This window comes from Bufo gargarizans, chromosome 3, assembly GCF_014858855.1.
Source record: "Bufo gargarizans isolate SCDJY-AF-19 chromosome 3, ASM1485885v1, whole genome shotgun sequence".
In the NCBI taxonomy this organism is placed as follows: Eukaryota; Metazoa; Chordata; class Amphibia; order Anura; family Bufonidae; genus Bufo; species Bufo gargarizans.
The window spans coordinates 513,558,936-513,584,211 of NC_058082.1; the positions used below are offsets into that span (position 1 = coordinate 513,558,936).

The 25,276-nt window shown below is 41.0% G+C and overlaps 1 protein-coding gene across 5 annotated transcripts in view; it reads right to left on the bottom strand.

Annotated features, from left to right (window-relative positions):
• CNKSR2 (connector enhancer of kinase suppressor of Ras 2) overlaps positions 1-25,276 on the bottom strand; it is a 414,221-nt gene that overhangs the window by 14,193 nt on the left and 374,752 nt on the right. For 3 of the 5 annotated variants that reach the window (XM_044283965.1, XM_044283963.1, XM_044283967.1), the window contains one exon: positions 1,483-1,679. The exons of 1 other annotated variant lie outside the window; for it this stretch is intronic. In XM_044283965.1, the coding sequence (XP_044139900.1) occupies positions 1,483-1,679 (197 nt within the window). The remainder of the gene's footprint in view (positions 1-1,482; positions 1,680-25,276) is intronic. One more of the 5 variants, XM_044283964.1, reaches the window with a different exon arrangement.

A 25,276-nucleotide genomic window follows, 5' to 3' on the forward strand; every position in this document is an offset into this window, starting at 1 on the left:
TATATCTAAGCAACGTCAATCCAAAGTACATCCATCTAACATCATTTCAACTATACCTTTGCTAGCTTTATCTGCACTTTCAAACTCCAGAAAATGCATTTTTTTGGGGAATACAAAAGAGGTCCAAAGTGCCCAGCAGTGTGTCACCAATGGTTTCAACAGCACAGGACCACCTCCTCCAATTGCCCAAGCCCGCCTCTTACAAAAGACCACCTCTTAATCTCTAGTATTACCTCACCTTGCATTTTTTACTCTGCCCCTCTTCTTAGACTTATTTTCCTTCAGCTCCACCCACGGATTCAGAGGAGCGGTGCATTCGCTATACCTGCAGTGAGTTCGATGCCCTCTGCAGGAAGACAGCGCACAGACTCAGGCAGATCCACGCTCTATGCCTACACAAGTTTTCCTTGAGACACAGGCTGTCTACCTCAGTAACATCGCTGAGGTGGTCACACATGCTCAGTTGCATCATTCAGCTACCATCAGCCGTACCTACTGTTAGAAGCTGTGACAATTACAGGAAGAGAGCTGCAGCAGAAAGGACACTTCCCCTGATAAAAGATACACCTCTTGAGAAAAGATAAACCCCTGAGCTGCCAGCTTGAAATAAATCTAACATATCAATTGGTGTAATGAATGGGGAGATCTCTGGATCCATGTGAGGTACAGGGCTGGTTCTTGCTTTGTTAGAACGAGATCGTCGTGTACTATATAATGTCACATTTTCATTTTTTACATTAATGATGGGATAACCTTCTTAAAGGGGTTGTCTGTTTTCTTAATTTGTGGATTATAATGGGAAAATATATATTTTTTTGTTACTTAGCTTTAGTTACCCACTATTTCTCTAATCATCATTTTAATTCACTGCTCACTAGTCCAGTCTCTCTGGTAGTCTGACATCTGACTTTAGCACAGAAGTACAAAATAATATAAATTCTCATAATCCCAAAACGGAACAGAAATACATTCTTAGACTTTTATGAGTTAGTAGTTTTATTTTTTTTACTTTACTTTTACAGATAATTGGTATTAAAGGGTCACTAACTTAAAAAACAACAACTTTTGATCAGCGGGGACCCCCATCAATCTCTAGAACGAGGACTGAATCGAGACAATCGATCGAGACCCTCGTTCTGATGATCTGTGAGTGTATCAGCACTCAGATCCCCAACTTTTGATTTGTCTCTATGACATATCAAATGTTTTTTGAAGTTAGTGTGAACCTTTAATTCTGGATTAAAATAAGTTTTGTGCACCATAGTGAGGAGAAAGACAAACTGCAAGCCAAATAATGTGATTGAATTGTTATAAATATGCAGAACAAAACCTATGTTTAATACCCAGATAAAAAGAATGTGCCCTTAAACACACACCTGCCCTGTACATCTCTTTCAACATATTTATGACTAGGTTACAAACAACTTGCCACTTTAATAAGGGTCCCAAGTTTGGCTTACAATTTCTTTTCTAATTTCCTACCTTTAAAGTGCTTTGCAAAATTCGCAGTCTGTGAAGTTTTTCATTGACTACTGGATCACTACATCTTTTAATAAAAGACTTCTTGTACTCCAATTTGGTTGAAAGTCGCTGTTCTCCAAGTGGGGACAAACTGGCCTTTTCCAGGGCCCTGTAGAGATCTTGTAAAGAGTCTGCTGGCTTCTCGTCTATAGTGTCTGCTATCATGAAAACAGAAGGAATGGAGCAGCATTAACTACCAAATAATTGTAAGCCAGCAACTTTTTATAGTTTTTTTTACTGATTGGGTTAAAGAGAACGGTCACTTGTTTGAGGCCGCTAAACCACCAGTATGCCTTTATGTAGATGGGGTTTAGTTTGGTAAAGATGCCTCTGTGAAACCCAGCAGTATGGGATCACCTAGAAAACGAAATTAGAATTTACAGGAGATGAGTCTGGGACTCATCTCCATAGGCATCGGGTGCACGCGCATTGGACATGTGAAGCCAAGGACATGCTGGTGGATTAGCAGCCCTAAAGCAAGTTCCCATTAAAGGCCTTTCTCTCTAAAACAGCTTTTTACATGAACATACTGAATAAGATCATAGAAAACTATATATGCCCAAGCTTAGCCACTCCTCCTCTATCATATGCTGAACTGAGATGTGGGCTCTGATAGATCCACTTTATTCTGATGAACTACTTTTCCACCAGTGGTGATCAACCAGGATGGTAATGCATGCATTTTGGAGGATGTCTATATCGGGAAAAATTATTATAGAAAGACTTAATGGCAGAATTCTCATTGGTTTTGGGTCTGTAGGCTACCAACAGTTTGACTATTTTGGAGACATATTATGCAATTAGTAAACCTTTACATTTTATTTCATTGCTTACAGTATAATGTCATATGCATTGTAGTGTATAACAATGCATTAAACCACATGGCACAACACTAAACAGGTCTATTTTTGATTAAACAATTAAAAATTTGCTTTCTTAGGTTTCGGGAGTACTGCTTCTCCTTGTGGAGAGCACCAGATATGTCAGGGAGTCTTATAGGACAAGCAACCCTCCAGAGGAAAAAATGATATGTAGATTAGCTATCCTATATGAGAATGAAAGCTGTGTCTTTAGTGTGACTTAGTGGAAGTGGCTCCCGTATAGTCCATGTCTGACCCTTTAACTGGCCTTTCAACAAAACTAAATTTTATTTCCTCAAAATAGCAAAATAATCTGACAAAAACAGATTAGGCTGCATCTCCATAGGCAATTGCTATGCAGCAGCCGATGGCCACACTAATTTGAAAGGAATGCCTCTGTTAATGTTAACCAGAAAATTCATGTGCCTATTGGACGCCCCTCGTTAGGCCAGGATATAGCTTCCCTGTGTAGACCCAACCTAAGACCTCATACCTCAGACCGTATTTTTCTTCGGTGTGCCATCAGCATTTTTTGCAGATAGCACACTGACCCATTCATAACTATCCATGAGGCTGTTGAGTAAATTATAGAACATGTCCTACACTGGTCTGTATTGCATTTTAGTGATGTGAGTGAGAAAAATGCAGAAAGTATCAGCAGAAGGTATCAGTATTTTGCAGATTCGTAGTTTGATTTGACTGAAATACGGATATGGTCATGTGCATGAAGCCTTAAGGCTCATGCACATGAACATATTTCCTTTCCGTGTCCGTTCTGTTCTTTTTTGTGGACCGTATGCGGAACCATTCATCTCAATGGGTCCGTGAAAATAAACAGAATTTACTTAGTGTGCATTCCGTTTCTATATGTCCGTACAGGAAAAAAAATAGAACATGTCCTATTATTGTCCACATTACGGACAAGGATAGTACTGTTCTATTAGGGGCCAGTTGTTCTGTTCCGCAAAATACGGAATGCCCACGGACATGATCCGTATTTTTTGCAGATCTGTTTTTTGCGGATCACAACATACATACGGTCGTGTGCATGAGCACTTATAGTGATACAATATAAAGAAAAGAGGACCACATAAAGGAAAGGTGGAATGTTTTCGTCTTCTCTCAAACTGAAGGTCAAGCAGACTTTAAAAACAATAAGTAAATGCAACAAATGCAAAAAATTTAATCAATAATTAAAAAGTCATTGCAGGGGTTATCTGAGAATTTGATACTCCGTGAGCGCTTAGGCGCCTTCCTAAGCAAGTGACATCACTGTACACTGTACATCGGTCACGTGGCCAATTCAATCTCCAGTGAGAGTGTGGCCTCTTGACAGCTGATCAGGATAGTCCATCAAAATCAAACTCCCATCAACATAAAAAAAAAAAAGAAGGCCGGTAAATTAAACTGAAAATGTTTTTTTTTTTAGGATTATTAACTAAAAAGACATGCTATAGAATAATTCCAAGAAGTGGCATATGCCATCAGTGTAATTACCATTGGTTTCACAGAGGAGATATGGGCTTTTACAGCTACATTTACTGAAAATATAACTAACACTGCAGAAAGATGGGGTTTAACATAGTGTACACTAATTAAAACAACAAAAAAGAAAGGCAATCATGGTTTACCTAGTTTTCAGAAGCCATTATATGTGTGAAGTCAGTTGGCGGTACTAAAAGAAGAAGTCTACGTGTCTGTGCTGGAAAGCGGCCGGCAGTAAATTCTACTGTGATTTTCTAATAGCCTGGGTTGTTTGTATTTTTATAACGTTAATTGGTGCATGTGTTAAATCTCACCAGTGACAATGTACTGCCACCATCAAACTGCTAATTTGATCTGGCACCTTGTGCCGCTCATCAGGAGCATTCATAATTAGTTCTTGACTAATAAAAGTGTTAGCAGCTTAAATCATGTATCAGGAGAAGCCTATAGATCTGAGAGGTGCAGCTAAATGGAGGAACTTCCAAGAAAACACGCAAAAACAGAAACACAACATAGACACAATTTTTCTCTTTCACTGCAAAAAGTTAATTAAAGTTCAATAAACGGACTGATTGTACAGGTGCTAACTTATGTAATAACATAAACGGATCCATAAATGCAATGTGTTAGTGTTTTCCAAAAGTTTGCACATTTTTACAGAATTGTTTGAGTGCTTGTGCTCTCCATGCTTTCACACAGCATTGTTTCAAAATGGAGCCAACATTGATCCTTGAGTGGGAAGCATATATGTAAAAGACCTCTACTAAAAATACTAAGCATCAAAAAGGGAATATTTCACCAGCAGGGGCGGATTGGCCATAGACCTTACAGGGAAATTTCCAGAAGGGCCGATGCCCATGGGGACCGCCTGAGCCCTCCTCACAGCTGGTCAGTGGAAGTTTTTGGGGATGTAAATTGTGCTGCTGGCAGTAGTTTGTGATGGACTCTTATTATTTGGCTCTTTCGGGTGGTATAATACAACTACAAAATGGGGCCACTTTTAGCATTTTTCCAGGGCCACTCTGTTTGCGTAGACTATAGCTGTGGCTCACCTGATTAAATGTATTTTTTCTTTTTTTTCTTTCTCAAGACTATCTTCCCGAGTTATGATACTTTTCCTACTGTATTATAAAGTGGCTGTAAGGTTCCATTAGTTATTTTTTATGTCAGACATATCAGTGCTAGGGATTATTTGGTAAAATATATTAAGATATATTAATGTCTAGGCCACCAATGAATTTTCATATCGAAGTGCATTAAACGAGCTGTCTAAGCTCATAAAAAAGGCACTACGTTTTGAAAAAACTGTGAAAATTGTGTCCATTGGCTGGTATTGCAACATGGCCCATGTATCAGAATGATGTCATTTCGGGGGGGGGGGGGGGGGAAAACACATCCCTTTTCCTAATCTCAGACAACTCTTTAAACCTTCCGTTTTAGATATTACAGAACCCCACAGTAAAATAAAATTTGTGTGAATGGAGATGAACTGGGAAAATTAAAACAGTATTAAAACTTTTACCAGCTATCCACAAGGACAAATCTTAACTTAATAACACAGTCTAAAAAAATAAATAAAAAATCAGTCACACTAAGATGTGGAGAAGTACTGGAAGTTGGGACAGAAGCACTCTCCAAGAAGGATGGATCAGGCAGGGGTGCACCACCAATGAGCCCAGGTGAGTGCCAAGTAGGGGCAAAAGAGGGGCACAGCGGAAGGGCCATGGGCAATGAGCGCTTTCATTGCGGTAAAGGGGTTAGGTTAGGAAATTGGCATGGGGGGCACCATTTTAGTTTTCGCCTCAGGCAGCAGAAAGGCTAGATGAACACCTGGGATCAGGCATCAATAAATGTATGATTGGAAGTCGAGCCATAAAAGCAAAAAAAGACAAAGAACTAGCAGTCAACCCATATAGAAACAGGACTAAAACAAGAGAAAAGAGAATTAAACCTTGAGAGGAAACCTGAATGCTGTACAAAATGGCAACATAGTGCCAAATGATGGTGGCAAAAGCAGAAATTAAATAACCAACACATACAGGAAATGATGCCAACAAATTCAAAGTCATAGCGCAGCAAAAATTTAATTTTCAAATATGATTTTTTTTTTCTATAGGCTTGAGTATTGACCAACTCCATAGAAAATGTTCAACTTAAATTCGAACATAAATCAGCCTATGAGAGGAGACAGAAGGACTGGAGATCAAGGAATCATGCAATCAATCTGATGATTCTGAAGCCTGCTATGTACTGGAATACATGCATGCTGCAGAAACCAGTCTAAAAAATTTAATAGGAATCCATAACAAAAATGTTGTTTTTTTAAAATCCAAAATAAAAAACATATGTAAAGGTGTTCATCGCTGTTAAACTGACGGTCTTTATTGACATTAACGGCCTGGAATGACTTTTTCGAACACTTGAAACAAATTATATAATTGTACTTTTTTAACCTTTTATATAGATCAAGTATGGCTGTGAAGATCAGCTGGGGCTGTCTGGATGAGAAGATTAATTGGGCAGACATCTGTATTTTTTTCAGCCAGAGCTGTGGAATTGTCAGTTCTAAATGGACTAATGGAATTTAGCAATGTTTGACGAAAATGCTAATTGAAAACATAAGCTCAACACAAATAACAAAGTACAAATAAGACTGATGTCAACAGGTGTAAATGCAAAAGCTGGACTGTATCCAGTAACAAACCAGTAGCCCACTGAGAATTTGACTGTACTACCCTAGTAGAAGATATAATCACATAGAATCATGCAAATCTTACACCCCCTTATAAGATTCCCAGTAAATTAAAATTTAACAAATAAAAAATAATAATTATCTTTTGAAAATAAACTTTGGTAATGACACATTCGACTATACTATAAAAAAGGTCAAGGATTTGAGCAGCTCTCACCTGCCGAGGATTCCACTGTGTAGCACGGAACAACTCCTTCACCCGAATCAGGAGAAATACGAAGTATGAAGAAAAAAGGGGGATTTTTCCAGCTTGTAGTTGTGGTAATCCAAAGGCTTTTATTCAATAATCACGTGAGTATAAAATCCAGGTACAAGAAAGCAGGTCTACATGTTTCGGGCACAATTCAGTTTTAGCCCTTACTCATGAGTAAGGGCTAAAATTGAATTGTGCCCGAAACATGTAGACCTGCTTTCTTGTACCTGGATTTTATACTCACGTGATTATTGAATAAAAGCCTTTGGATTACCACAACTACAAGCTGGAAAAAATCCCCCTTTTTTCTTCATAATTCAACTATAGTAGGTCTTTAAAACAAGGATCCTCCCATCTCATACAGTAAAAGCCCATTGGGCAAGCGTTAAAAGTTTTTTTTTAAACATTTTATAACTGATGACCTATCCTCAGGATACGTCATCAGTATCTGATTGGTAGGGGTCCGACTCCCGGGACTCTCACCAATCAGCTGTTTGGGAAGGAAGCGGCGCTCCTGTGAGCAGCATAGCCTTTTCCATGCTTACCAAGCACAGAGACATACATTGTATAGTGGCAAGTTGGTTAAAGATACAAAAATACAAACATCATGGTGCCACAACCCCTTTAAATGGCTTTTTATATTGTTGATCCATGCCACATAATGATATTATAATTAAACTGTGGGTGGTATTTCATGTTCTTGAGTGATGTCCTTGGTACCCATGAAAAAAACCTGTTGGAGAACGTAGCAGACCTGACATGCGATAGGACAGGATAGACAGGGTATAGTATGACCTTTCCATGTTGGAAAAACAGGCTGTACCTTGCAGCTAAGACAGACTTAATATGAGTTACATAAACACCAGGTGCAGTCCAAAGCCGGACATAGCTGCGTTACTCACCAATAAAATTATTAGTACTGGACACAAGTTTGCTTTAGTCATGTTAACACAACACTTTAGGTTTTTGAAGCATAGCTGTTAACTACTGTATTTCATGCTATTCTACTCTTCTGGGAGCAATCAGCAGGGATCTATGAGCTGAGATACACACATTTCTACAACAAAGGGCCTGTGTGTTCTTGAAGTCATCAAGCCTCTTTGATTGCTCTTAGCTGTGACTCCTGAATCATCAAACCGGGGAGTAGACAAAGGGAGTGCAGAAATTGCAGTCACATCTGACAAATGGCACCTAGAAGGTGCAAGACTGTTACAGATTTTCTATTGGAGCTTTAAGGCATGCCATCTGGAAGAGAAGATGACCCAGGGGCATCGCCAGGTCATTACTGGGGGCAGTCGGGGGGACATTAATGGGGACAGTGGAAGGACATTACTGGGGGCAGTAGGGACACATTACTGGGGGCAGTTGGGGGATGTTACTGTGGGTGCTATAGGGACATTACTGGGGGCAGTGGGGGAATATTTCTGGGGGGCACTGTGGGGACATTCTCATTACCAAAGATACAATAGGGGGCATTGATATTACTGGGGCACAATATGAGGTATGATTGATTACTCATGGTACTGTGGGAGCATTGTTATTAATTGAGCACCACAGGGGTTATTATATATTTTTTTTTAGGGTCACCAAGGGTGCATTTTTAATATTAGGGCACTACCGGTCACTATTATTACTAGGGGCAGTACATGGGCATTATAATTACTGGGGAATATAGCGGGGACTATAGGGGCATTTTTACTGGGGGAATTATGGGGGCATTACTATTACTGAAAGCACTGTCAGGGGCTCAGGTGTATTATTAATACGGGTAGCCCAACTGAGGCATTGCTATTGCTGGGACCACTATATGGGAACATTTTAACTAGAAGAAAATTGTAGGGGGCATTACAGGGGGCCTTATAACTACAGGGGCACTATAGGGTTACATTAGACAGTAAGCACTGGGTGTTCTATAGGGGACATTATAACTACCGGGGACACTATAAAAGGTGGATAAATACTGCACGATGGTGGCCATTATTATTGGGCACAATATGGAGTTCACTATCAATATCAGGTGCATTCTTGGGGAGCAATATCATTATTGGGGGCATTTTAGGGGACACTATTACTAATAAGGGCACTCTGGAAGAGTATTACTGCTATTGGTGGGGCTTTTCAATTACTAGACTAATCTGTATGGCAATATAATTTCTGCGGTATAGTATTTGGGGAGAATTGGGGTAATCAGCAGGATAATATTGTTGGAGTAGCAGGGTGGGAGGATGATAATAGAAAAGTGAGAAACCTAAGATGTCTGTTTGGTAAACTTTGCAGATCCAAGATGCTGCTGAAAGAAGTCATCATGGGCCAAAGGGAGAAGGTGAGGAAAGAAAAATGCTACATAAGAGGAGATGTCACCTGTGAGACACTGGATTTATTAGGCATATGGTGCTGTATTCCCCTGTATTACATGACTAATACAAAAAATACACATCGTAGGCATTGCTGTGTACAAAAATGAATGTAAACTATAAAAATATAACAATATTTAACCGATACGGCGTATGTTGCAATGGCAAAAAGTAAAAAATTGCCAATTTGGCATTCTTTTTTTCACTTCACCTCCCTCCAAAAAAAATTAATAAAAAGAGATAAAGTCACACACACTTCATGAGTCAAATGGTATTAGGCTACTTTCACGCTCGTGTTTTGGGCGGATCCGTCATGTATCTGCAAAAACAGACCCGTTACAATAATAAAACCGCATGCATCCGTCATGAACGAATCAGTTTGTATTATCTGTAACATAGCCAAGACGGATCCGTCATGAACTCCATTTAAAGTCGATGGGATACGGATCAGTTTTCTATTGAGCCAGATTGTGTCAGAGAAAACGGATCCGTCCCCATTGACTACATTGTGTGCCAGGACGGATCCGTTTGGCTCAGTTTCGTCAAGCAGGCAGCGTTTTGGTGTCCACCTCCAGAGCGAAATGGAGACTAATCAGAGACAAACTGATACATTCTGAGTGGATCCTTTTCCATTCAGAATGCATAAGTGCAAAACTGATCCGTTTTGGACCACTTGTGAGAGCCCTAGACGGATCTCACAAACGGAAAGCCAAAAACGCTAGTGTGAAAGTAGCCTTACTTAAAAGTACAGATCACCCTGTAAAAAATTAGCCCTCATACAGCTCTGTACACATACCGTAACTTAAAAAAAAAAAAAATAATTGTATTAAAATGCAAGAAAAACTATACACATATGTACTGACATGGAGAATGAAGATAACAGGTCAATTTTACCACATAGAGAATGCCAAACAACCCCCTTCCCCCTTAAACCTGTGGCAGTATTGAGTTTCTTTTTTCCAATTCCATCCTATTTGGAATTTTTTTCCAGCTCCCCATTACAGCATATGCAATATTAAATAGTGCCATTAGAAAGTACAGCTTTTCCCACAAAAAATTATCCCTCATATGGCAATGTGAATGGAAAAATAAAAAAGTTATGGCTCTGGGAAGTGAAAAATGAAAATGCAAAAACAGAAAGTCACAAGTTCCTCTAAGGGTTAATATAGGTGTTGATATTCTATTTCTATATTTAATAAGATGTGCCCCCTTGTTTGCCAAGTCTTTTGTGCTGTCCACACAGAGGTCCTGTCCAATAAATGGCTACTGGTGAAGGGTCATTTGACAAGGCAGATCACTCAGTCTCCTCCATTCAACTAGACTGCACCTGCTCAAGAGGCGGAGTGATGTGTCTGGTCACATGACCCTTCATCAGTGGCCATCTTATGGACAGGACCTCTATGTGGGCAGCACAGAAGATTTGTCCAACAAGAGAACATGGCTTAAAACATGACAGCACAGAATATCAACAAAGGCTATACTACTAAAGTTCAATATAATCATCTTCAGTGATGGTCAGTTTGCAGTGTTCTCCAGCAAACACACGCGGGCTGCCATCTTTAGTAAGGTAGACTCCCCCGCCCGGCAATGCACAGGTAAGCCCTTACCTGTGCCTATGCCGGGAGCCGGTCTGAAATCAAATGCGGTCACCGGGAGCAGGCAGTTCCGAGAACAGCCGCCAGGGGCCTTTATCGGGCTGTTCTCGGAACTGCCTGCTACCGGTGACTGCATTTGATTTCAGACCGGCTCCCGTCACAGGTAAGGGCATCGCCGGACAGGTGAGTCTACCTTACTAAAGAACACTGCGAACTGACCATCACTGATCATCTTACCTACACACTGGTAGATAGTAGCCAGAAAGTGACTAAGCCCTGTAAGTGCATCAAGGGCAGACCTAAGATACTCTGTGCTCCATGCTCCTCCTACTTCCTATGTCAGCCTTTCTCCTTCTTGACTGACAGGGCCAGGCAAGATGACTATGCATGAACCTGACGCTGTCAATCTAGAAGATGAGTTAGCACTTCAGTTCACTGAATGATAAGTTGACATTCCCTTTGATACAGTCAGGGAACATTCTTTAACAGCCCTATATACCCCCTAACCCATCTGTTATGTTCCTTGGCAAGGACTAGGCCAAAAGGCAGGTCATAATTGAAACAACACTATCACGGTCCTCCAAGAGACCAAAAAATACTATCATAAAAGTTAAAATAATAGGTCTTTTATGTTAAGTTGAAATGTGTAAAGAAGATCAAATGATGCAGAAACCCAACACCAGCAAAAACTATGCATGATCTAAAATGCCCTCAAAAGACAAGGGGGCACTGCCTCTGACTGGAGAAGGAAAAGTTCAGTCTCCAGAAGAGTAAAAGCTTCTTTACTGTAAGAACTGTAAATCTGTGGAATAGACTTCCTCGGGACGTGGTCACAGCAGGAACAGTGAAGAATTTTAAAAAGGGTTTAGATGAATTCTTAAAAGTGAATGACATTAATGCTTATGAAAATGTGTAGAAATCTGAGTTTCACTTCTTTCTGGGATTCACGTCCCCTCCTATCCCTTGGTTGAACTTGATGGACTTATGTCTTTTTTCAATCATATTAACCATGTAACTAAGTAACTATCATAATATGTGAGCATAGTTTGGAGATTTTAGACCCAAGTGTACATTCTATACCCCAAAAAATCCCTGTATAGTTCCTACATTATTTTTCAATTATGATAAAAATCCTACTGCTCTTCTACTTAGATCTACTGCTTTCTTTCTGCAAAAAAAAGCCTCCGTGGGGTGCCTTCTAGGTCTAACGGGAACCCCTGTGCCTCATGCAGCAGTGCCTGGCATATATACAAATATTCATGCCTTATAATAGATGTAAACCGATCAAGGTTGACTTAGATGTATTATATTCACTGGTTTGGGTAAAAAAAAAACATTTGACTTACAAAAATTTACAGATATTAATTTGGTGCCACTTCCATTGTTCATCACAATACTTGTGACTTCTATTTTATCAAACATTTAACTGAATTGAATTAAAACTGTAAAAAAGAATAGAAAAAAAGCTTTGTTTTATTATTGCGTTGAACCACATCCTGAGATCACTTACATTTTCCCACCTTCCAAGTAAATTCACAGCATTCTGACATTTAACACTCGGCACAAGGAAAACGACTCTGCTTGATGTTCTCTGTAGGTCTACACAGCCTCTAGCTACAGATTCAAAAAATGAGCCATGTGACAGAATGAAAATGGAAGGCAAGGCCATGGGACAATCTGGCGCCTGCACTTAAAGTTACCATTGAATTGTTAAATTCTTAAATACAATACTATGAAAGGTAATGCATCAGATCAAATACTGCGTGATTTGTATGCAGGTTTACAATTTAGATAACTGTAGTCTGTAGTAATAAATTGTAATAAATCATAAAATAATATTACAATTGCCTACAGACGACCCTGGTGTAGGGTTCCTGGTAAACGAAAAATGTCGGACATTTACATGACTTATACGCCCCGTGAGAAAGCGGAGGAGCGAAACGTGCGTCGGGGTGCGCTCTCTGCTAGACCTGGGTTCGATCCATCTGTGCCTCCTACCAACTTTAGGTAATATACTATAGTATTTTTGCTTATTTAACGTCTATTACTACTATTGTTGTTCCTCCATACTGCTTATGGGCCAGTTATAGGTGCTGTATACTCAGCTGCTTCTTTTGGTCCTTTTTTGCAGTTTCTGATGGTTTATCTGTAGAGGTTGGAGGCTTGAACATACGTTGGGGGTAGGGTTTATATTGCCTACTTGATGCAGCATATATTACTTCCCTGAGGATTGATCGCTATTGTCTTTGATCCGAAACATGTTGACTGGAGTGTAATAAAGGTAACATTTAATCGAGCTGGACTTTTCCTCTTTTTCTTCCCTATTCCTCCCTCTGATTTTGGATTTTATATACCCATAGTCTGGCGGTTGAGCTGCTTTTCGCAGCGCTTTCCTGCACTGCTGCTACTCATTTTAATATTATTGTCTATGGCCTGTTGTAATATTCATTACTTAATAAAATATTTATGTTATATTTGTATATGTGTGTCTTCTCTCTTAATTGGTTGTGTTATGACTTAAATGATTAGAATTAATCCATGACTGATGTAAAAATGAAAATCAGACATCATATACTGTAGAACATGACAATCTCTTTCTAACAAAGCTAGAACCAGCCCGGCACTGCACATGGATCAAGAAATCTTTGAATTCATTGCCCCAACCGCTCGGCTAGTTTCTCTTTAGGCTGGTAGCTTCAAGGGTGTGTCCCTTCTACTTCAGCTCTCACCCTACCACAGCTCAGAGCCGTGCCCTTTATTGTGTGTGCTCTTTCTCCTGTAGCTCTCGGGCATATCCTTAGGCCTCGTCCACATTTCCATGTCATTTTCAAGTCTGTGAAAAAAGCGTCCTCGTTTCATCCGTGTTTGGTCCGTGTGTCTATTTTTAGCTTCCTCGTGTCATCCATAATATACGGACGTTGCTCAGCTTAAAATTTATTTCCAGAGCATCTCCTATTAGTCTTCAGTGAAAAACAGACGCATCATCGGTGTCATGTCTGTGAATTTCATGGACACATATGGGGTCATTTATCAAGTTGGTGTAAAGTAGAACTGGCTTAGTTGCACATAAAAAACAATCCGATTCCACCTTTCATTTTCCAAAGGAGCAGTCAAAAATGAAAGGTGGAATCTGATTGGTTGCTATGGGCAACTAAGCCAGTTCTACTTTACACCAGTTTGATAAATGACCCCAATAGACTGGGCGTGTTTGGTCCACATCATAGACCAAAGTAGTTCATGTCACAATGCCACAGGCAGTAAAAAAATACTGATGTGTGAACAGACACATTCAAATCAATAGGTGCGTGTGTCCACAGAGAATGAGGGCAGCAGACATCAGTCAAAAACGGAAATGTGGACATACTGTTGCAGCTCTCTCCCTGTAACTAACGTGTCCTCATTGCAATTTGCAAACCACGGATATGCAAAATATGGACACCTTCTGTGTGTAATCCACATTTTTCTCACTCCCATCACTAAAAATGGCTAATCTTGTCCACAATACCAACAAGAACAGGACATGTTCTATAATTCGTGGGACGGGCATACACATCTGGACAGCATACGGATGACATCTGTGTGCTGTCCATAGAAATGAACAGGTCCATGTGCAATCTGCAAAAGACCCAGCAGATCGGACGCTGATGCAAAATACAGTCGTGTGCCTGAGGACTAATAGAAGATACAGCTGGTGACAGTTGAAGGATGGAACGCCGCATTTATGATCATGCTCATCCAGCTCGGTAGGTGGACATTCACATTACTATACAGATTAAACACCAGGGGGCGCCATCATAGAATATCAAGAGAATATCTCACAACTTGAGCATTTTTGTAACAAAGTAAATTACAAAAGTAACTTGTTTTCATTATATTAAAATAATGTTTTATGTTGGGACAGACTTATTTAATTGGGTTAAATCCAATGCAAGACGCAAATTAGGTAATGTAAGTACAGTGTGAATGCATCAGCAGACTACAGCCTGTCATAAAAGCCTGTAGTCTGCTGATGGGCAGAAATGAAACCACAGTAACTCCTGCCGTATTATTATAACTAGAGATGAGCGAAGACTTAAAAATTTCGATTTGGATGCTTCGCCAAATTTTTTCAACAAATTTTCTTCTATCTGAATTAATTAGTCATGAAGTGCATTAAATCCGCTATATCCCGGCCTGCAGGGAGAGTATTTAGGTGAAAATCACTGTACATTGTAGCAACACGTATAGCTAGTCTTTTCTCATAGTGAAACAGTTACTGTGCGTCAGTATGACAGGCAGGTCTCATACAGTATATGGACGTGTGCACCATTGTGCAGGCCACCAGCAGTCCTAACCAGCCCCTAGCTAAACCAAAAGAAAAGCATACAGCAAACAGCCTTTAGTAAAAGAAAAAAAAAACACTGTATGCCCCAGCTGGATCTGTGCCCCAATGATTCTATAGTGTAACAAAAGAAGGACATGGAGGCAGTGCCAATAAAGTAGTGGAGGGAAAAAAAAAGGTTCTTTTAAGCCATGTTGTGGCACGGCAAACACATCCTTTCGAATCACTTCTGTTAGCTGTAGAATGACTGTGCATCACTATTGGAGAATTGGAGAATCAAGGCCTAATAGAATTGTGTATCTACTAAACAAGGTGGACACTGTTTAATTAGATAGCTCTGTTCCTTACACAGGGATTGATGCAAATTGCACTATCATCTATGGATCCCTTCAGCTTCGGATTACAGTCCCTGCAGTCTCCATATGCTCTCACTACAGTGTGTAAAAACTCACCCTATGATTTCCCTACACTGTCCCTGCACTCTCCCTATCCAATATTCCATATTTAAGAGCTTTTAGAAATACTGTCCTTAGCGCTGGTCACGTCTCTCCCTATGCTCAGCTCACAGTGAACTGGCGGAGACCATGCAGGATGAGGCTTTTAAAGGGATGTGACATCACAGGGGCTGGCTAGCTGCTGACTGGCAGTCTGCAAAGCCTTATGGGTGATCTCGCATTCTGGGGCTTCTTACTTTCACATTGTAACACGTGTAGCCGCCATTTTAGGGGGAAAAAATATTATTCATTACCACGAAGTGTGAGGAAATTCAGATTCGTTGCAAATCAAATCGAATTCCACTTCGATGCTTTGATTCGCTCAACAATAATAACACTTCTGCTTGCAAAGGACACAATTCTAATAAAAAGACTGTATTATGGAATGCTATATGTGAAGGATAGCTCTTTCACTATGGTTTCGTTCGCACCTTTTTGTTCGTATTTCCTTCATTTTGGCTGTTTGTTCGGTTCCCGAATGGAGACCCCCTCCCCCTGGAATGCCAAGAACCCTGCATTTGTTCAGGAAAATCACATCAAAGGAGTGTTTTACCATACTGTATTGTTTTCTCCTGGGGAAGTTGGGGGTTGGCTTAGTTTGTAACTCAATCATCTCCCAGGCTGTGGGGGAGGTGTTCTGTGCACTGTATAATTGGATGCGTGTCTGCCAATAAACTCAGACTTGTTTTACCCAGCTTTAAGCCTCGGCTCATGTGTGGGGGTTATACTAGTCCGCCTGTATGGCTTAATCGTGGTCCGGCTGAAAAAAAGGGGAACCTGTGATGGTGAGAGTTGGTCAGACCATTTCACTATATATTACATTTCATAATACATAAACTGTATGTAGATTCACCCAAAATATCACAACCATAGGAGACTAACAGTAAGCACATAATTTTATGCCTCTACCACTCTAGTTTCCTTAGAAACCTTAAACATCTTTCTTATGATAAAATGCTAATAAATAATAGCACTCATTATACATAGAATATAGAACAGTTAATGTATATTGTTACATAGAATAATTCAAAGAATATGAGCTGTTATATTCATGGTGTGGAAGGTACAGAAGACTTGTATTTTATATTCTACCACCTTACACTTGCATACATAGGTTTGGAGGTTGGAGAAAGACACCGGTCCGTCACGTTTGTATAATTCTATTGTGTTGATCGACAGGAAGGCAAAATAGCCCATGAGGCGGAAAAATGCTTTTCCACCTCAAAAATGGCAGACTGTGCCCCGATTAACATCCCATCTCTAGCAATCTAAGACCCAAACCTACATTTATATACAGTTGCAAGAAAAAGTATGTGAACCCTTTGGAATGATATGGATTTCTGCACAAATTGGTCATAAAATGTGATCTGATCTTCATCCAAGTCACAACAATAGACAATCACAGTCTGCTTAAACTACTAACACACAAAGAATTAAATGTTACCATGTTTTTATTGAACACACCATGTAAAAATTCACAGTGCAGGTGGAAAAAGTATGTGAACCCTTGGATTTAATAACTGGTTGAACCTTCTTTGGCAGCAATAAGGAGTATTTCTTGACCATTCCTCTTTACAGAACTGTTTCAGTTCAGCAATATTCTGGGGATGTCTGGTGTGAATTGCTTTCTTGAGGTCATGCCACAGCAGCTCAATTGGGTTGAGGTAAGGACTCTGACTGGGCCACCCCAGAAGGCGTATTTTCTTCTGTTTAAGCCATTCTGATGTTGATTTACTTCCATGCTTTGGGTCGTTGTCCTGTTGCAACACCCATCTTCTGTTGAGCTTCAGCTGGTGGACAGATGGCCTTAAGTTCTCCTGCAAAATGTCTTGATAAACTTGGGAATTCATTTTTCCTTCGATGATAGCAATCCGTCCAGCCCCTGATGCAGCAAATCATCCCCAAACCACCATACTTCACAGTTGGGATGAGATTTCAATGTTGGTGTGCTGTGCCTCTTTTTCTCCACACATAGTGTTGTGTGTTTCTTCCAAACAACTCAAATTTGGTTTCATCTGTCCACAGAATATTTTACCACTACAGCTGTGGAACATACAGTTGCTCTTGTGCAAACTGTAAATGTGCAGCAATGGTTTTTTTTGGACAGCAGTGGCTTCCTCTGTGGTATCCTCCCGTGAAATCCATTCTTGTTTAGTGTTTTACGTATCGTAGATTTGCTAACAGGGATGTTAGCATATGCCAGAGACTTTTGTAAGTCTTTAGCTGACACTCTAGGATTCTTCTTTACCTCATTGAGCAGTCTGCGCTGTGCTCTTGCAGTCATCTTTACAGGACACCCACTCCTAGGGAGAGTAGCAGCAGTGCTGAACTTTCTCCATTTATAGACAATTTGTCTAACCTTGGACTGATGAACAGCAAGGCTTTTGGAGATACTTTTATAACCCTTTCCAGTTTTATGCAAGTCAACTTAATCGTAGGTCTTCTGAGAGCTCTTTTGTGCGAGGCATCATTCACATCAGGCAATGCCTCTTGTGAAAAGCAAACCCAGAACCGGCGTGTGTTTTTTATAGGGCAGAGCAGCTGTAATCAACACCTCCAATCTCATCTCATTGATTGGACTCCAGTTGGCTGACACCTCACTCTAATTAGCTCTTGGAGATGCCATTAGTCTAGGGGTTCACATACTTTTTCCACCTGCACTGTGAATGTTTACATGGTGTGTTCAATAAAAACATGGTAACATTAATTATTTGTGTGTTATTAGTTTAAGCAGACTGCGATTTTCTATTGTTGTGTCTTAGATGAAGATCAGATCACATTTTATGACCAATTTGTACAGAAATCCATATCATTCCAAAGGGTTCACATACTTTTTCTTGCAACTGTACCTATCAAATATATTCATGTTTATTAGTGATAAGGGAAGTTTTTGAAAACTTGATTCAACTGCTTTGCCGAACTTCAACAAGAAAGATTTGTTACATCATAACGATAAGCTTTCCATTGTATGGAGCGGGTGCAATGAAGGGGAACGGCAATCACGCCGTGCCACCATGATTTAACTCCTCTGATGCCGTATCCAACGCTGATCGAGGCATCTGAGAGTCACATTCAGCCTCTCAGAGGGTTAATCAAGGGTTAAAACATAAATATACATACCTCATCCATTTGTTTGTGGAGAGGTGACGTCATCGCACCCGCCCAGCATTATGACGTCACACCTAAGCGCGCAGGAATTTACGCATTTTCTTCAATCAAGATGGCGGTGACAGCCTCTCTGCTATCAAATGGATGAGGTATGTTTTTGTTTAGGTTTTTTTTAACTGCCATTTCAGGAAAAAGTTATTCATTACCATAAAGCGCCAAGAAATTCAGATTTGTGGTGAATCAAATTTTTCATGAAATTCGGATTGACTCCCTCAACACTAATATTTATACATTACAGGTATAATCTTTTACTGACATTGACCGGCCAATCAACGATAATGTTTGGCTTATACATCAAACATGACTATAGTGTAGATCACCATTGGCCACATACTGTACCTATAAGCCCAAAAAAGTTTAACTTTGACAGGTCCTCTTTAAAGGTACTGTGTCATTTTGCAATGTACTTGTTCCAGTGCACTGGAAGTGGAGGAGAAGTAAGCTCCCCCCCGCAAATGGCATGCCCCACTGTGCAGTCATTCAAATTTGCGCCAAATTTCCTAACTGCAAAATTGGTAAGTATGCTGTCTAAATCCGTGTGGTTGGGGGAGATTTATCAAAACTGATCTAATAAAAACTGGCTTAGTTGTTCATAGCAACTAATCAAATTCCACCTTTCATTTTTCAGGACAGCTCTGAAAAATGAAAGGTGTAATCTGATTGGTTGCCATGGGTGAATGCTTAGTGCTCCTGAATTTACAACCTATGCAATTAGATGTCTTTGTCTTTTTCACAGTTATTATTTCAGCATTATTACTATGTAGTAGCTTACAATAAAGGAGACATGTTAACATTTCCTCCTCCAGGATGCTGCCAGAAAGCTCCTGTAATGAGTGTACCGCACTCAAGTATCAGTCTGTGATAACAAGTGAGGTGGCGGGCAGGTTTCCTTGGAGATAGCTGAGAGCAGGAATTGAAATTTAAGGCCTGCGGCTGATCAGCTGTTCTGAAGATACACGTTTCCATAGAAACGGTCAAGGAACGTGAAATTATTACACCCAGATACACATATTTACCTGCTATCTAGGGACAGAACTGGGTTCTACTCTATCTGAAGCCTAAAAAAAAGGAGGAAGGGTCTGAATCGCAACAGAAAAAATATCACGATGCAGTCATTTAACATCACATACAATGCAAGGAGGAGCAGCCATGACTGCAGTGAAAATGAGGGATATTGGGGGTCATTTACTAAGACAGTTTTTGACATAAGGATGCAAGACCCTGTTTTGTAGCTTTATAAACACCCATGCAACAAAATGTTGTCATGTGGGGCGTTCTTATGCTGCCCCTAACATTGGGGAGTGGTGGGGGCCAGAACATCGGCCTAGGAAAATTTACTAACATTTACACCTGTTTCCAGGCGTAAATGACGATTGAAAACTATTCCAGCCAGGGACTTGAGTAGTTTTCAATCTAGGTGCGCCTGTGCCTCGTTATAAATTAGGAGATAACACAGGAGATAACAAAGACCAGAGTCTCTGATAAAAGACCCCCATTGAGCGTAGATAATTTCCACAGAAAAATGCAGAGATAACCTTTCTTACTACTGTTTATGCGCTTCTGTCCAATAATCTGCTCATATCGCACAAGTATTTTAAAGGGAACTCATCATCCTTTTAAGGTCATCCAAATCAACTGAGCATGAAATAGTATATTATACTATAGTATGTATTGTGGGCTTTACCTAGCTATTAATTCATGGATCTTTATGTTGGTTATTTGAGTCATTGTGCAGTTTATATTGCACCTTCAAGAGGGTGGATGTGGTACACATGGGATCTGGTGTGAATAGCGCTGTACACAGCACAGCTATATTGGTGTTAGTTGATCAACTGCTGTGGAGAATATTTTTATCTCAGATTACAAGGGTTAGATATTGGACAGATCTATAATATTAACTACTTATCATACTCTAAGGGCTGTTTCACACGAGCAGATCCCGTGCATGTCATCCGCAGCGTGAATAAGAGCCAAGCCGCGCTCCGGACAGCAGAGACACAGAGCAGTAACATGATTGATAATGCTCCGTGCCTCTCTGTGATCTTTTTACTACAAAATCACGGTGACAACTTTATCTCACTGTGATGTTGTAGTATAAAGATCACAGAGAGGCACGGAGCATTATCAATCATGTTACTGTCTCCGGGTCTCTGCTGTCCGGAGCGGGGTTTGGCTCTTATTCCCGCTGCAGATGACACGCACGGCATCCGCTGGTGTGAAACAGCCCTAACAAGTTGGGGTCATTGCTGTGATATTTAATCATTTTCTGTAATCTACTGTCTGAGCCCCCCCCCCCCTTTAGCTCCCATATAGTATTTTTTTTTATTAGACATATGAGATTTATAATAATAATATATTTATATCTTTTGAACATGTCTGTACTTTTTTTTTTTTTGTTCAGAACAATGCTGGAGCTTGGAGGGGTGAGTAAACCACTGGACTGTAAGTATGAAAGACTTAAAGGGGTTGTCCGGGTTCAGAGCTGAACCCGGACATCCCTCCATTTTCACCCTGGCAGCCCCGCTGACAAGAGCATCGGAGCAGTTCATGCTCCGATGCTCTCCTTTGCCCTGCACTAAATTGCGCAGGGCAAAGGCATTTTTAGGAGTTCCGGTGACGTACCGGGGCTCTCCATGGGGCTGACAGGAAGCCCGGTGACGTCACCGGCACTGATGGGCGGGATTTAGCTCTGCCCTAGCTAGTAAAACGGCTAGGGCAGAGCTAAAGCCCGCCCCTCAGAGCCGGTGACGTCACCGAACACACTGCCGGGCGGAAGTTACAGTCCGGCAGTGTGTTATTGAAAACAAAAGAGCCCGTGCCCTGCGCGGTTTAGCGCAGGGCACGGGAGCGCATCGGAGCATGAGATGCTCCGATGCTAGGCTCAGGGGGGCTGCCGGGGTGAAAATAAGGGTATGTCCGGGTTCAGCTCTGAACCCGGACAACCCCTTTAAGGGGGATATTTATCATTTGCTGTTTTTTTTTGTGTCAGTTTTAAGTCTGGCTTTGCTTTGTGTGCCAGCATCAAATTTATGAATGGTGCACCTTAAAGGGGTTATGCCATGATATGCGACAGTACATGACAATCTCTTTCTAACAAAGCTGGAACCAACTCTGTACCTCACGTGGATCCAGAGATGTTCCCATTCAGTGCTCTGCTAGATTTACATCAAGCTGTCAGCTCAAGGGGAGTGTCTTTTCTGCCTTAGCTCAGAGGCCGTGTTTTTTTTCTGCCGGATCTCTCTACCTATCACAGGTCAAGAGGCAGATGAAGGCTGGAACTGAGCATGTGCGGCCTTCTCAGTGAGCAGGACAAAGAAATAAGAAAAAGAACGAAGAGCAGGTGGCGCTGTACAGGTAGATTTTATCGAATAACTCTGTAGCTATACAAAATGTTTAATTACATGCAATTACAAAAGCATTCAGAGTCAGGTGCTGGTCTGAAAACTGTCGAATATTTTTTGTGGGACAACCCCTTTAATAATATTTGAATGTGTAAAAAACACCAGGGGGCTGCCTGGCATAGATTGCGACTTTTGCAAAAGGCATACTTAGTAAATCAGTCATAATCCAGGTTTAATCTCACGTTTAGCTCTTAAACATAGACCACTTTCAAAAGTGGTGAGGATCACCAGATGTCACAAAAATTTACCAAATGTCACAGAAAATGGTGCAAATGCCATGACTTGCTATTTTTTTAAGCCACAAAATTGACATATCGGATTTGATAAATGTTTCTCTTAGGCTACTTTCACATATGTGTTTTTGCCTGATCCGGGGGTTCCACAAACCAGCTATTTTGGGAAGTCCCTAGAGTAGGATTCCCACCTTCACGGACAAGATCTTGATAAGAAATGCTTCTTTAGACCAGTTTCAGACGAGCATGTTCACTGCTTGAAACATGATTTGACCGTCAGTACAAATCATTAGAGTTGAAGTTTGGCAGAGCCACACAGCATTATAAATCATTACAATGCCATGTAGTCCAGTCAAAGAAGAGATCACTTCGGGAATTCATGCTCCCAGATGGAGGCTGAGTTTAGATGTGACGGAAGTTTCCACATGTAGCATAAAAAAATTCACATGGAGTTCAAAGCCTTATGCAGATTTTCAAAACTGCAGCGCGCTCACTAAATTTTCTATTTAAAAGTAAAATCTAAGGCACATCAATGGCAAAATCCCTGGCAAAATACGCATGTGACACATATATAACAAATCTGCATGCCACAGAAAATATCCTTTACATCTAGTGTAACATCCCAGAGTATGGTACCAAACTCTTTCTCCCCGCTACAACATGTTAGGTGTATGTAAATTGTCATCTTGTGTAAATATATTGTCATTAATGTCATTTTATGTATTTTCTAGGCCTGTTTCATGTATTTGCTGTAATTTCCATGTGCACCAGCAGGTGGCAGCAGTATGTAGCAGGATCTTAGCCAGTTTAGTATTGCTAGACTGGAATAGTTCATTCCAGTTTTAGCCCCCCCCTCTGTGAGCAGAAGTGGGCTGGTCCCATGTCCTGTCTCATGGGGCGGAGAAGGAAGTTCTAGTTTTAGTGTACCAGCCATCCCGGCTAGGGGAAGGCTGTGTTAGTAGGAGCTCCCAGAAACAGGGATCCCCAGACAGGATCGAGCCTCGGCTGGGGCCAAAGATCACTCTTCCCAGTCCGAGCCCCTCAGCCTCGACTGTGGACAAGCAAGCAGCACCTCCAGAACTATAGATTGCCAGGAAAAGCATTCCCTGTGAGCCAAGCAGTGAGTACATATCCAGAGTCCAGGAGAAGCCCAAATTCCTCCTCAGCTAGTCAGGCCCATACCAAGCAGAAGATAGACAGAGCAGAAAATAGATACCTGCCATATTCTCCAGGCATATGATCAGAAGCAGAAGAGATCTTGAACCCTGCCACATATTGCCAATACCTGCTGGGACCTAGATGACTACTGCTGTTACTCGCATGGATTTATGCTGCCATTCAGTAAAGACAAGTTGGATTATATCACTAGTCTGGATCTTATTTCTTACTACCAAAGTTCCTCAATTACTCCTACTAGCAACACTCATTTTATTGCAAGTGAGCCAGGATCCAGGAGTCCATCCATACCCAGGTAGGAGACACTGTTGACACTACACAGAGACATTATCCCCCTCTGGCATTCCTCACCTGGTACGTGAGTTATAACATCTTAAAAGGGCCCTGCAACAGTACCCTGTGCACATTGCAATTATACACAGCTGTCTTGACCCACTGCATATTTGGCCACCGTACCAGTGTCCTACTCATTGCACTAGCTTCAGCCTTAAAGGGCTTATATCAGCAGGAAAAGGGTTATTAACCTGGCTGACATTAGTGATGTACTAATGGCAGCTGAACATAACTATATTAGTGCCATCTCACTGCCTGCTGCTATTGAGAAAATATAACTTTTATAATATGGAAATTAGCCTCTAGGAGCAGGAGGGGAGGCGTTGCTCCTGCTCCTAGAGGCTCCGTTCTCCCACCTCTGGCCACGCCCTGCTACACTTGATTGACAGGGTCAGGCAGCGCTGGTTTCCTCTTGTTGGCCCTGTCTGCGGTGGAAATCTCATGCCTGCGCCGTCCCGTTCAGTATTCGGCGCAGGCGCAGTGATTGAAGGACGCTTGCTGGCTGACAGCTTTACTCACTGCGCCTGTGCAGAATACTAAACGGGACGGCGCGAGATTTCCACTGCAGACAGGGCGGTAAGAGGAGACCAGCGCTGCCTTGCCCCTGTCAACCAAGTGTAGCAGGGCATGGCCAGAGGTGGGAGAACGGAGCCTCTAGGAGCAGGAGAACCCCCCCTGCTCCTAGAGGCTCAATTGCATATTATAAAAGTTATTTTTTTCTCAATAACGGTGGCACGCAGTGAGATGGCACTAATATAGTCATGTTCAGCTTACATTAGTACATAACTAATGTCAGCCAGGTTAATAACCATTTTCCTGTTGACAGAAACCCTTTAAAAGATATAGTCAATGGGTCGACATGGATGAAAAACAATTTAGAAAAGTTTTAGCTGAAATAAATGTTTAAATAAAATAACAGACCTCGGAAGTGACATGTAATGTGCCATTATCCATAAACATCACCAGAGATGGAAGGAAGGGATGAGAATGGTGAGGTGAGTACATAGCTTTAAAGGAAACATGTCACCATGAAAATGTGAAATAATCTGCAGTCGGCATGTTATAGAACAGGAGGAGCTGAGCAGACTGATATAATTAATCTTTTCACACAAAACTATATAACTTATAATAATGTCCTTTAAATTCCTGCTCATTCTGGGCTTTGACGTTGAGAAGGCGGTCCTATCAGTGATTGACAGCTATCTCTATATTCGCAGCCATAGAGGAAAGATTGTCGATCACCCATAGGACTGTCTCCTCAACTTCAAAGTCCAGAATAAGCATGGATATAAATGAAAAGTTTTATTGAATCTATTCCTATGATACTACAATCAATCTGCTCAGCTCCTCCTGTTCTAGGTCATGCTGCCTTCTGCTCAGACACAATGTT